This window comes from Melanostigma gelatinosum (genome assembly GCF_949748355.1).
Source record: "Melanostigma gelatinosum genome assembly, chromosome: 5".
NCBI lineage: Eukaryota > Metazoa > Chordata > Actinopteri > Perciformes > Zoarcidae > Melanostigma > Melanostigma gelatinosum.
Window position 1 is genome coordinate 2,401,499 of NC_136638.1, and position 14,057 is coordinate 2,415,555.

General features: G+C 49.3%; 1 protein-coding gene across 1 annotated transcript in view; it reads left to right on the forward strand.

Annotated features, from left to right (window-relative positions):
* The window catches only part of LOC306777393 (storkhead-box protein 2-like), an 80,388-nt gene extending 66,839 nt beyond the window's left edge, over positions 1-13,549 (forward strand). Inside the window, exons 3-5 of the mRNA XM_079268480.1 lie at positions 6,669-9,060; positions 10,366-10,583; positions 10,978-13,549. Of these exons, the coding sequence (XP_079124606.1) occupies positions 6,669-9,060; positions 10,366-10,570 (2,597 nt within the window). The 3' untranslated portion in view covers positions 10,571-10,583; positions 10,978-13,549. The remainder of the gene's footprint in view (positions 1-6,668; positions 9,061-10,365; positions 10,584-10,977) is intronic.
* Positions 13,550-14,057: the final 508 nt, after the last annotated feature.

Genomic DNA, 14,057 nt, shown 5'->3' on the forward strand with positions numbered 1-14,057 from the left:
TCCCGACCGGGTTCGCGCACCCCCCCCCCCCTTAAAAAAATAAATAAAAAAAAGAAGCAACAGAGCATTTGTTTACAAGATTTAGTCCGCTGTTAAATGTTGCAGTGTGAACACAAACCGAACAAAGGAGCAACTGCAACAAAGCAAACAAACTGAAGGTGTGAAAACGCCCTGAAACACTGCAACAAAGTTTCAATAACTTTCAGTGACACAAGGCGTCACTTTTAAAGAGCAATACGGATGCGAGGACACACGCACAGGCTCAGAGACAGATTATCACATTTCATTTACAATTAATGAGCGACTAATGTAGCCAGGATGTCTTCGGACAAAGCATCGATGCGGCGCGACACAGTGTTGTTGGACACCGGGATCATGTCCAACTTTTTTGCTTCTTTCTCCCCAATCATACATTCCACCATCTCTCTGGCAGCTGGCAAGCTCACGTCTTCGGCGATTGTGTGCGGTAGCCCCTTTCTCGCTATTCTGTGACCAGATATGAAGCCCGTAGTGCGTCATTTATAGACCCAACACATGAATGAGACTCCAGTTGTTTTTGGCTGTTTTGTAACTCCTCCAATTTCGATATAAACAATGTAAGGGGCTTTTGACTTGCACTGGCATGCTTGGTGTTCAGGTGGCGACGTAAATAAGAGCTTCAGACTGTTAGCCAGAACCTCACTGCACACCACGCACTGTGGCTTTGGGGAATCTGCGTTGCCAATCCAAGTGAAGCCCAGACACAGACACTTTTCATCATATTTCCTCTTTTTTTCCCAGTCTGCGCCGTCTCATCTTCCTCTGACTCTGGCTCGATTTCTTCTCCCGGTCTCTCCCTAACGCACCTCTCCGTTCCCCTCGCCTCCGATTCCTCTCTCTCTCTCTGTCCCTCTCCTCTTTTACGACTGATAGCTTCAGATGTCCCACCTGACAGTTTTTAAATTAAAATTACATTTTCTTTTTATATTTAATATTATTACACCATCAGACCGCCATTACACTTTTCCTCTCGTGCACCCCCTAGAGGCAGCTCGCGCACCCCACTTTGGGAATCCCTGATATAGAATATAGAAATGGCATATTTTAGGCATGGGTTGGACTCTAGAAGAGGGTCAACAGCAGAGGGGGGATGGATGGGAAACCAGATCATTGCCTCGTACAGAGGCGCTGACCTGAAAGTATCTCAAACAGTGAACTCTAGGAATAAAAATCAGTCAATAAGTTGCTTAAAAGAGGCAAATGTGCCGTCTATGTAAAGATCTTAGTAGCAACACCCTGATTGTACCACAGCTCAGGCTGGACAAATGAACACCATTCATCCAATTTATTAGGAAAATGAATGAGAATGGAATAATTATTCTTTAAACCGACCTTTATAATCATCCCTCACAGTTCACACACCCACTTCCTGCTTCCACTTTGACCCACTGTTCTGCTGAGATGAGATATTATGAACAACATTTCAGGTGCACTCACTTTCAGCTTTACTGGCAGATAACATCAATAGCTGTGCAGTGCACCAACTGCTTTCAGGTACCAACCAGTCTGGACCTGGAACTCTCAGAAACTCTCATTCACACTATAGAGTGGTCTCACCTACGTCACGATCTCCTTAGTTACGAGGTCTGTCCGCCATGTTGGAGTACATACAGATCCTACATGGCGGCGCGTAAACAAGGAAGTGCGGCGAAAATACCATACTTTGAATCACTGGATAGTGCATCAAAGGTTCGCTACCTGGCCAAATTGAAGGTTATTGGTAACTTGGATTCATATACGATGAGTGCAGATCGTTTCAGTGCCGATCCTACTTATCTTCCATCGGTAAACTACGCCAACATCTACGCGTATCTCGTGAACACCCCCAGTCCTTACACAAGTAGAATATGGGATGTGTGGTTCTATAAAATGGTATCGAATTTGCAGGGTTGAGAAGTCCGGCAGTCCAGTATAATATCTCACTTTTTCATCATTATTTTCGAAAAATTCTGAATCAAACATGGATCGTTCATCGGAAAGTTCCTTTTTCAAATTCAGATTTTCCGAGAGTCGGCGCTGCATCTCAGCTTGCATTGCTGCAATCGTGGCCCCACCGAGGTCCGTCTGGTTGGCTTGGTTATTCTTATCCTCGTCCTCATCCTCTGCTGCTGGTGGGCTGTCATTTGCATGATCCGACGTTAAACTCATATCAAGCAATGCTGAGGCTGCATCTATGTGTTTCGCCTGTTGTACATGCTCGACGGTCTCTGGCACCGACTGCTGTCACGGGCCGATGAAGCTTCGGTAACCTTCTCATGTCCAAGTTTTAGAGACGGAGACCAGTCTGGATTATCGGCATCTTGGAGAGTAGAGGGTTTACCTGAAAGTTTGTAATAAACATTGAAATACAAGTTTACCGAAGTAGTCTTATCGGATTAATTTATATTTCCTTTATTAAATACTGTTCACAAACTAATTAGTAAATAAAATCACTGACCACTTATAAAGTGATCCGCACATACTCTAGTGTACGCCAAATTCCATTCCTTTATATCTCGAGAGATGCGTGACAGCCATTTCTCGCGACGTCGCTTGGATAGCTCCTTCGTGTCATTTCCTTGATGTGTAATGACCGCTGGCAAACGAAATAATGATTTCTTGTCTATCAGCTCTGCTGCCACAACCAAAGACAGCACAAAAGTTCACCACCGATAGGTTATGCGACTCAGCCGTGCATGCCAGTGGCTTTGTGTGTACTCCAACATGGCCAACAGCTAAACTGTGACGTCACACGAGATCGCCCCTGCCATCAGTGTGTGAATGGGTGAATGATGACAAGTAGTGTGAAAGCACCTTGAGTGGTCGGAAAGACTAGAAAGAGATATACAAGTCCATTTACCATTACCATTTAGTAGAAGACAAGTTCTCCCCTGATGCAATGGGATACGGCACATTTGGATTTGTATTACATTGTGTGAGCGTGTTGATGTCGGGATTACTCCGTCCTGAATCCAGAACAGCAGCTTTCAGACACAGAATGCTTCTGTCTCGCGTCTGGCCTTCTTATCAACAAGATGGAGGGGAAAGTGTGTGTGTGTGTGTGTGTGTCTGTCTGTCTGTCTGTCTGCATGGAGTTGCATCATTCTGGCTGGGCTGAAAAGCTGCTATGATGTAACTGGCAGTAATACCTTGAGACTGACTGAGAGAGCGAGAGAGAGAGGTTAATGGAGGGAAGAGAAGAAGTAGAGAGGATACAGAAGGCATTTGTGAAGTGAAGACGTACACTGTGACAGAAAGAGGACGGCTGACTGTGGATCTGCTCACTGAAGTGACTGGTCAAATCACAAATAGTCCTGATGTTCCAGTTAAGGAAACGTTATTGCAGAACAAGTGGAAGGAATAGTTGAAGCTTGTATTTGTGCGTGTGTTTCTTACAGTTCAGTGGACGGACGCACACAGCAGTCAAAGGAAACGCAGTAACATCGGTTTTGTGCTTAACTGGTCTATTGGAATCTGAAGGAAGGAAGTGTGTACATCAATATAATGTGAATGGATAGAAGAGACCTTCCAGACACAGAAAAAGCACAAGTGCAATCATTTGTGAAGAAGTGCCCCCAACTCCTCTCCAAACCCCACAAGTCCAGTGTTAGGTGTATTCTTCTCTTCACTCTGAATGACATCATCACTAGGATGGCTTCTGTCCATCTCTGTCATATTGACACACAGGACCCATGGACATTCAGCTGGATGTTAGGGGGATGGAGCAGTTAGGGGTTTGGTGCCTTGCTCTAGGGAACCTTGGCAGTGCCCAGTAGGTGAACCGGCACCTCTCCAGCTCCCACTCCACACTTGAACCTCCTCCTTTTCCACAGCCAAGTCCTCCCAGACTGAGCTACTGTCGCCCCATACGAAAAGGATTCTTACATGAAGGAATAACTGAAGCACATAACTACAGTTCTTTAAATTGTTCTCCACTGGAGAACACTCAAAGCCATTCAATGGCTAACAGCAGACCGTGTCAGCTTTATCATTTATACGTAAAACCAAAGCAAATGCTCATTTCTATAACTGAACGTTTGAGATTTTCACATGACAGGTGATTAAGGGTTAGAGTTAGTTTGAATGCACATGGAATTAAAATGTGTGTGTTGACATGGAGACTGGTATACACGTTTAGTGTGGTAGAACTAGTATAACTAGCATCATTAGGTGTTTCTCATAGACATAGATAAGGTGAGTTGAAAAGAAACATCGCTGACAAAACTTGAGATGTTGACATTCACATATTCACAGCGTCTCTCCTCAAAGGCATTCATGTTGTTGTCGGTGTTAAAAGTGACAGAGGTGTGGAGAATGAAAGGGGAGAATTTACAATCCTGCATACTTTCATACCTCCACACAGCTGGCCAATCACTGCATAAAATGGGCCGCGTTGTCTGATTGTTTGTTCCAGAAAGTTAGAAACACGATGCTTAAAGCATGATGAGGCCTTTACATAATCAATGTATGTGGAGGGATGCAGCTCTAATCAACCTTTCAACCAGTTATCTTTCATCTGGCTTCTTTTAATATGTATTCATCACTGTATTTGCAGGGCTCAACACTAACTGTTAAAAGTTGTTGTAATCGTGGAAACCAGGCATTAGCTTGTGGTTGCTGAAATAAAAAATGTCTGCCATTTTTAGTCACCTGATCACCTGTATGCTGATCTTAAATGTCAGCTTGATAGTGAAAATGTGAATGATGTTCATGCTTTTCAGGATCATTTTCTGTCCACCTCAAAGTGCACACAAGGAAACACACCAACACACATACAGCAGCGGGGTCACGTTACAGCAGCGGGGTCACGTTACAGCAGCGGGGTCACGTTACAGCAGCGGGGTCACGTTACAGCATCGGGGTCACGTTACAGCATCAGGGTCACGTTACAGCAGCGGGGTCACGTTACAGCAGCGGGGTCACGTTACAGCAGCGGTGTCACGTTACAGCAGCGGGGTCACGTTACAGCAGCGGTGTCACGTTACAGCATCGGGGTCACGTTACAGCAGCGGGGTCACGTTACAGCAGCGGGGTCACGTTACAGCATCGGGGTCACGTTACAGCATCGGGGTCACGTTACAGCATCGGGGTCACGTTACAGCAGCGGGGTCACGTTACAGCATCGGGGTCACGTTACAGCATCGGGGTCACGTTACAGCAGCGGTGTCACGTTACAGCAGCGGGGTCACGTTACAGCAGCGGGGTCACGTTACAGCATCGGGGTCACGTTACAGCATCGGGGTCACGTTACAGCAGCGGGGTCACGTTACAGCATCGGGGTCACGTTACAGCATCGGGGTCACGTTACAGCAGCGGGGTCACGTTACAGCAGCGGGGTCACGTTACAGCAGCGGTGTCACGTTACAGCAGCGGGGTCACGTTACAGCAGCGGCGTCACGTTACAGCAGCGGGGTCACGTTACAGCATCGGGGTCACGTTACAGCAGCGGGGTCACGTTACAGCAGCGGTGTCACGTTACAGCAGCGGGGTCACGTTACAGCAGCGGGGTCACGTTACAGCATCGGGGTCACGTTACAGCATCGGGGTCACGTTACAGCAGCGGGGTCACGTTACAGCAGCGGGGTCACGTTACAGCAGCGGGGTCACGTTACAGCAGCGGTGTCACGTTACAGCAGCGGGGTCACGTTACAGCAGCGGGGTCACGTTACAGCAGCGGGGTCACGTTACAGCAGCGGGGTCACGTTACAGCAGCGGGGTCACTTTACAGCAGCGGGGTCACGTTACAGCAGCGGGGTCACGTTACAGCAGCGGGGTCACGTTACAGCATCGGGGTCACGTTACAGCATCGGGGTCACGTTACAGCAGCGGGGTCACGTTACAGCATCGGGGTCACGTTACAGCATCGGGGTCACGTTACAGCAGCGGGGTCACGTTACAGCAGCGGGGTCACGTTACAGCATCGGGGTCACGTTACAGCATCGGGGTCACGTTACAGCATCGGGGTCACGTTACAGCAGCGGGGTCACGTTACAGCAGCGGTGTCACGTTACAGCAGCGGGGTCACGTTACAGCAGCGGGGTCACGTTACAGCATCGGGGTCACGTTACAGCAGCGGGGTCACGTTACAGCAGCGGGGTCACGTTACAGCAGCGGTGTCACGTTGGGATAAACATTTTTGTGTTTGTCCCCGTTTTTTATATGTTGAATTGTGGTATCCACTGTTGCTAACCAACAACCATGAATTGTTTGCCAATTTTTCAAAATGGTTGCCAAAATCAAGCCTTTCTGACAAGGGTTGATTTTAATGTTTTTACAAACTGCGACTGCAGTGTATATATATTTATGAGGATAATATTACACCTGCATTTTATCAGATTCTTTTTTTAGTTCGCTGTCTACAGTAAATGAAACACCAAAACCACACCAAAAAGTGTGGAATACTTGTTTCTACCCTTTTATTCTACAAATTGTTTTTAAAAAGACATTCAGTTCAAAGGACCTGTAGGGGCCCTTAATGTTGGCAAGATGAAGAATTGTTTCATTACTGTTTTTACAGTTTTGTACATTGCTGTTACTGTTTTTCATAAACAGTGTGATTCCTTGGAATTAAACCGAATAAAAAGAGAATGTAATGTGGACCTGTGTGAAATGATCTGCTCGAACTACTTCTTGTCTCTGATTTTGTTCAGGTGTTCCCACACCAACAGAGGAGGTTCTGCACCACACGCTGAGCATGCTGGTCCGTGAGCGGAAGATCTACCCAACACCAGACGGATATTTTATTGTAACCCCTCAGACTTACTTCATCACTCCGAGCCTAATCCGAACCAGCTCCAAGTGGTACCACTTAGACGAACGTTCTGCTGACCGACACCAGCAGCAGCAGCAGCATCAGAACCAACAGCAGCATCAGCAGACGCAGTGCACCTCCCCTCTCTCTGGCACCATAACCCCGTCCACCTCTGGAGCCGTGCGCGATCGAACACACCCAAAGTCCAGCCAAAACCACAGTGGAGGAGGTGGGGATTCTTTTTACAACAACAGTTACCGTGGAGACGACCCCCCTAGCCACCACACCACCCTGCAGCGTCGATCTCCCAAAGACCACCGGGAGGCGTACTCGTCCCCGCACTCCCCACAAACACCTCCTCAGCAAGCAGCAGCAGGCAACACCGAAAAGAGTCGCAGCACCCTTGGGTTCCCCTTCAAGACGGACACGCTCACTAAACACCGAAGTGGGGGAGGAGGGGGGGGAACTGGAGAGGTAGAGAAACAGGCAGGTGGAGGAAGTGGTACAGGAAGTCGGAAATTTGGTTTGAAACTGTTCCGTCTGAGCTTTAAGAAGGACAAGACCAAGCAGCTGGCCACCTTCTCCGCACAGTTCCCCCCAGAGGAGTGGCCGCTCCGTGACGAGGAGGCACCCAGCCAGCTGCCACGCAATGTAGAGATGGAGATCATCCGCCGAATCAACCCTGACCTCACTGTGGAGAACCTTGCCCGGCACACAGCGGTCATGAAGCGCCTCGAAGAAGAGCGTGCGCAGAGGAGCAAAGCGTCATCAGCCAATCAGAGCTCCAGGAGTAGGAGAAGCGGGGGCAGACACAGGAAGCAGTCTCAGACCAAACTAAGCCGCTCACATAGCAAGACGAGAGCGCCCCGCGGCGAGCCCGCCGATGCTTCCCACCTGGAGCTGGCCGACAGGGACTACAGAGCCTACTCGTCCTCACTGGCTCGGTCACCGAGGGAACACGCCCTGGCCATGGATCGGCAACGGGCCCGTCTTCACCTGGCACATAGCAACCCCAATATCCTCGACTCTTCCCACCTGCCTGTCACGCCCGAGTGGGATGTGTCCGGAGAGCTTGCCAAGCGGCGCACAGAAATGCCTTTCCCCGAGCCAAGCCATGGCCCATCAGCCCACCACTCCAAAGTCCACCGCTCACACTCCCACACCCAGGAGAGGAAGTCCAGGAACGAGCGCAGCGACAAGGCAAAGGAACGCTCCAGGTCCATGGACAATTCCAAAGGACCGCTTGGAGCTGGGATTATTGGACCACCTGATTATTACGACGACCGGAGCCGTTACTATACTGACGATGGCACCCTGCGAGCCAATCAGAGCTCTTCTCACTACTCTCGTGCCACCCCTCCTTCAGCTAAACTGCCTCTGGATTCTCTGGGGTTGGATAGCGGCAGGAGTTTAGAGAAGAGTAAGAGCAGGGACAGCCTGCCGGCATACTCACCCAAACCACTACCCATCGCCGTCCCTCCTGATGATTACTTTCAATGCGCTGGCTCCTCTGAGGCTGCTCTCACAGCAGCTAACCCACTGGGAACTCTAGGCAAAAGTAGCCATGAGGGACTAAAACTAGGCAGCGCCGACAGGCAAATGGACAGACAGACACCCCATCCTCTAGAAAGTAAGGAGGACTTGTCAAAGGTGGGACCTAAGGGTGGCAGCCTGCCTCCAATACCCCTGTCTATCCCTGACCCCCCCCTTCCTAATGGAAGACCTCCCCACAGTGCCTCCTCTGGTCAGGAGAAACGTAAGGAGATCTTTAGTAAAGACACACTCTTTAAACCTCCTCCCAGCCTCCCTTTGCCAGGCTACAGCTCCCTGAGAAAAACCCCAGCCCTCACCTCCTCTCCTCTGTCCTCGTCCTGCGATGCACTTGATTCCCAGGAGGCCTTTGATGCTCCCAAACCTCTGGTGGCCACAACGTCCATTCCCCAACAGGGCATTGAACCCACTACCAGTGCTGCAGAGGCCTCCTTTGACTACTACAACGTCTCAGACGACGATGAATTGGAGGAGGGGGGGAACAAAAGTCGAGGAGAGGACGAAAAGGCTGGAGGAGGTGTTGTCGGGATGGGTGGAGGTGGAGCAGGGACCATGCAGTGGCTATTGGAGCGAGAGAAGGAGAGGGATCTACAGAGGAGGTTTGAAAGAACCCTCACCTTCCCTGGTGCTAAAGAGAACCTTCCAGAGCCCAGTCAGAACCAGCAGTCAGCCCACTCTGCTCGACTTGACAGTATGGACTCCAGCTCCGTCACTGTTGACAGTGGATTCAACTCACCACGGTGAGAACATGTATTTACAACTCTCATGTTCCATTTATCTGATGCGATGGCCTGCATTGTTGAAGAGCAAAACCTTTCCACTCATTTCTCTTCAGAGGCAAGCTGATTGTTTTGTAGCCTCACTGGCACACCAGAGAGGAGAGAACAAATCATGTCCTCCTTTGTGATATTGTGAAACAAGTATTATCAGCAGTTATTCAGCATATATGTATACAACGATCCACAGGCTGACGTGTATAGAAGTGTGTACAGTCTCTGGATGAGTCATCAGAAGAAGCTGTCACACCTGTGTCTTAAGTTAGCATTTGATAGGATTCATTTACTGACTCAGAATTCCTGATTAAATCCAAAGAGCATGGAGTAGAAGCACTGCTCCTCATCACACTGGCGCTCTTTGGATGCTGCAGGTTAACTCTGCTTCATTCATCTTGTGAAGGGCTCATTGCGTGGGGGAAACTCATTCTGGTCTCAAAAAGTACAATTTGACAGGTCTGATAAGTGATTCTGGATCACAAATGGAACCAGCTATATGAACCCAAGCCGACCATTTTATTTAACAAACCATATAGTAAATAATATATTCTGGCTCTGCAGCTGCTGACATAGTGGTAAAAAATGAACAAGTAGTTTTTGTTGTTGGCCCTGAAATTCCATATTGGTGCATCTTTGATTGTTGTGGCTGATACCAATACAAAAGCCACTAGAATGTGAAGAGGGCAGTAGACATGTCTCGTGTTTTTCTAATACAGCAGCAGTGTTCAGAGAGCCCCCACCACATCTAGAATAAAGAACGTGCCCCCCATGCTCTCAGCTCTGATCCTGGATGTGTGTTTGAAGCAGACGCTGGTACAACTCCACTACTGCTGCCACAGAAGAGACGCTCTGTGGAAGAGGTGTGACCAGGTCACACTCCTGTGTTGTTTGGAAATCTGACATTTTCACATGACAGATGCTGAACAAAGGCATTAAAGTGTGAGAGTAGCTGTTGTAAGAGTTTAGCGTGGGGCAGCAGCAGACTGACTCATATTTAACATTCAAAGTGAGTCAGTCAGTAATGTTATTGAGCATGTATATGAATAAAGAACAGCTTTAGGGAAGAACAAGCAGGAAGCACAAGCTGAACGGAAGAAGCAGAAAGGCAGACACACGTGATGTGTGGCTGTGCACAGAGAGTAGTGTTGATACTCGTGTGTGGTCCTGCTGTCTGTTTCCTCTCGTTTGTCTCAACAGCAGCGGGAGCTTCAAGCACTTCATGTGCTGTTGTGCTTCTATCACTTCTCATTGTGTGTCACTGTCTCTCTGCAGAACAAGGGAGAGCCTAGCGTCGAACACCTCTTCCATAGTGGAGAGCAACCGTCGGCAGAACCTGGCGCTGAGCCCCGGCCACCTCGGCATCACCACCGGCACCGCCACCCCCTTCTCCTTCCGTGCCATCCCAGAACCTGCCGGCACCCAACCGGAGAAACTCCAGAAGCCCAGCGCTTGCCTTGCGTCAATCACCAGCGTCTAGGGGCGGAACTACTGTAAGAACTGGGTGGAGCCTATGGAGAGGGTCCAGAAAATAAAAGTCCCACCCCCAAGGACTGTTCCATCTTTAGACTGACATCAGTGGAGCTGCCACAGGCCCACTGTGGAACTATAGCTATTAACACACACACACCAACAGAGAGAGACATTTAGACCACAGGAAACTGCTCTCTGTCGCACACACACACACACACACACACACACACACACCAGGCCACTGGGCAGACTCTGACCATGTCATTCTACAGCCTCTAGTTCACACGCTGCTGTTGTGTTGTTTCACTATCACGTGGGTTCTAGTGTGCGTGTGTGGGTGCGCCTGTGTGTGTGTGTGGGTTATGTTTGTATAATCTGTAATCTCAGGTCATGTTATTTCCACTCTCATTCCAGCTGCTCCAGATCAGCGCATCTCCCTCTAGGGGTGTCTGGTGGTACTACACCCTGAAGAGACGCTGCTCTGCTGACTGCTGTTACTGATGGTACACACATTGGCACTGATCCAGCTCCTACTCACTTGTATCTGTTAGCTCTTCTCTAAATTCACCACCGGCAGACACCTTGTAAGGTGCAGTGCCACAAGAAATGACCATCTGTCCAAAGTGCATCAAGAAAGTGAGGGAGTTAGACGGTCCAATGAGTGACCTGTAACCAGGGCTGTGTTCACTGGAACGCTCTGTAGAATGAAGCTGAGCAGTTCTTGTGTCTGCTGGATGCCATGATGCCCATTTGAAGTGAGCACTGTAGTGGCAGCTTAGACCGGCTGCTGTCAGACATGTGGACCGCTCCAGGGATGAGACTTGTGATTGGACTCCTTCATGGGGCAGATCTTCCTCCACTTGTCTCTCTTCTCAACGTTACCCCTCATGTCCACGGGATGCAGCTCATGCCTCTGTCATGGCTGTACGACGGCCCTGCAGCTCAACACGCTGCAGACCAGACTATTGATCCGCGGGGGAGTCGCACCACAGAGAACTCATTCTATTTGAAAGAAATATTCAAGAACTCAGAGAGGTGACAGTGTACACATGCCTAACACATTATAAGTGAGTTTATATATACAGTGTATAAATGCCGATATTTATTGACAGTTGACATGAAATTAATATTTAATGACATGCTGCATTTTCTTATTGTCTTTATGTACATATAGAAGAACTACTTTTCTCGTTTGTTGAGTCACTTCACAGCCGTGTTCAGATGTGAGGTGTTGACATAACATGTCCACTATGGCCGTCACAATACCAAACATTCCTTTAATAGCCTGAGCTGAGATTGATGGATGCTGGTGATGAATAGCAGGGTGGTGATGGAGGCCATTGTTGGAGTTTAACTTTCAGCTCTGACTTTCATACTTGTAGAAGATCACTGCTGACATGAGACAGCGCTGGATTTGATCATCTCGTTGCTTTGGTCCTTATTCATCAGAACTTCTTGCGTTCGGTTGCTTGTTCTTCGTTCAGTAGGGTTGTGCTGACCAGCACACTGTGTTCTCATCTGTCGAGACGTTAGCCACGTATGCTATGCAGGAAACAGACGAGCACAAACTGACATGGACCAAGGGTGGAGATGTCATCATCTTCATGATTTATTGATTCATGAGTATCGCCAGTGAGCTGACACACGTGCACCTGAGGAGGAATGGAGCAGCCATCGCCTTCATGTAGTTCCCTTAGAGCTCAGGTGAGACCTCAGGTGTCCAGAGAAGACCAGCTAGATGTAACGACTCATTGATGGAGGAGCTGTGAGGAGCCATCGCCCTGCTGCTGCCCGACAGCATGAACCTCAGCGCTATGTGGCAACATCACAGCAGGACCTCGAGATAAGACAGAAGCAGAAAGAAAGATGAAACCAAGGCCCTTACCTCCAGAGCAGTGCAGACGAGGTCGCCGCGCTACGCCGCACTGCTAGAGGACGTGACCGGCTGCGTCTGTGGACATGAGGGCTACAGTCCATCCCTGTGAGTTTCACAGCTAAGCTGTTGGCTGACTTCCTGTAGCCAGCAGACAGCGCTGTCTGTTTTCACTCTGAAATGAAATGCTGGTGTACGGTCATGAGGAGCAGCTGGCTGAGCGTCCAGCAGAGAGAAGGAGACAACTCATCCACACCAGTGTTAGACACACCAAGCAGGGACGACACTTTGTTTTTTGGTTTCAGTATTTCTTTAGTTACACACATTACCATGAATTGACATTTCTGTCAAGTTCATGGCTACTTGAGTATTTGTTCAAAAGGTTTGAGTCACATCCCTGAGCCACTCTCACTCCTGGTGCTACGATGTATTGTGGCCAGTGACGGCCATGATAATAGTCATAATAAAAAGGTGATGAGAGAGTTGGAATCGAGTCAATGGCTGCTTGCAGTTGTATAATAGGTTTCACCTGCATACGTTTGGCTCTGAGCATTCAGTCCCTTCTATGAAGCGTGGGTGAACAGGGCTGGGACCACACAGTGACTATGGCACAGGGGCGCGTGGAATAAGACCGCTCTCAACATGTGTCGGGCTCATTGTAACCTGAGCTGAGCTGGATTTACCCATCTGGAAGAAACCTGCAGTCCTATAGGCCAATCATTTCCCATCCCTCTCTAGGCTCAGGGAGCTGTCAGTCATCCCAGTGTTGTCGTCCAATAGGCTCCTCTACAACTACCTCCACAGCAGCAAAAACACCGCCCGTCCTCTCTACTATCACTGTCATCAGCCTCTAGCCTGTGAATGTCTGCACACACTCACACACACACTACACATCAAAGTGCTGGACTCCCTGTTTCCTTTCTTCACTAACGAGGTTCCTCTCATGGTACACGATAGCATTGTGGTTCAGCTGCTGACCCCGCAGCCCAAACACACTCCTGCTCCTCCTCATCCTCCTGCTCCTTCTCATCCTCCTGCTCCTCATCCTCCTGCTCCTTCTCATCCTCCTGCTCCTCATCCTCCTTCTCATCCTGCTCCTCTTCATCCTCCTGCTCCTCCTCATCCTCCTGCTCCTCCTCATCCTCCTGCTCCTTCTCATCCTCCTGCTCCTCATCCTCCTGCTCCTCCTCATCCTCCTGCTCCTCCTCATCCTCCTGCTCCTCCTCATCCTCCTGCTCCTTCTCATCCTCCTGCTCCTCATCCTCCTGCTCCTCATCCTCCTGCTCCTCATCCTCCTTCTCATCCTGCTCCTCTTCATCCTCCTGCTCCTCCTCATCCTCCTGCTCCTTCTCATCCTCCTGCTCCTCCTCATCCTCCTGCTCCTCATCCTCCTGCTCCTTCTCATCCTCCTCCTGCTCCTCATCCTCCTGCTCCTTCTCATCCTCCTGCTCCTCTTCATCCTCCTGCTCCTCCTCATCCTCCTGCTCCTCCTCATCCTCCTGCTCCTTCTCATCCTCCTGCTCCTCTTCATCCTCCTGCTCCTCCTCATCCTCCTGCTCCTTCTCATCCTCCTGCTCCTCTTCATCCTCCTGCTCCTCCTCATCCTCCTGCTCCTCCTCAT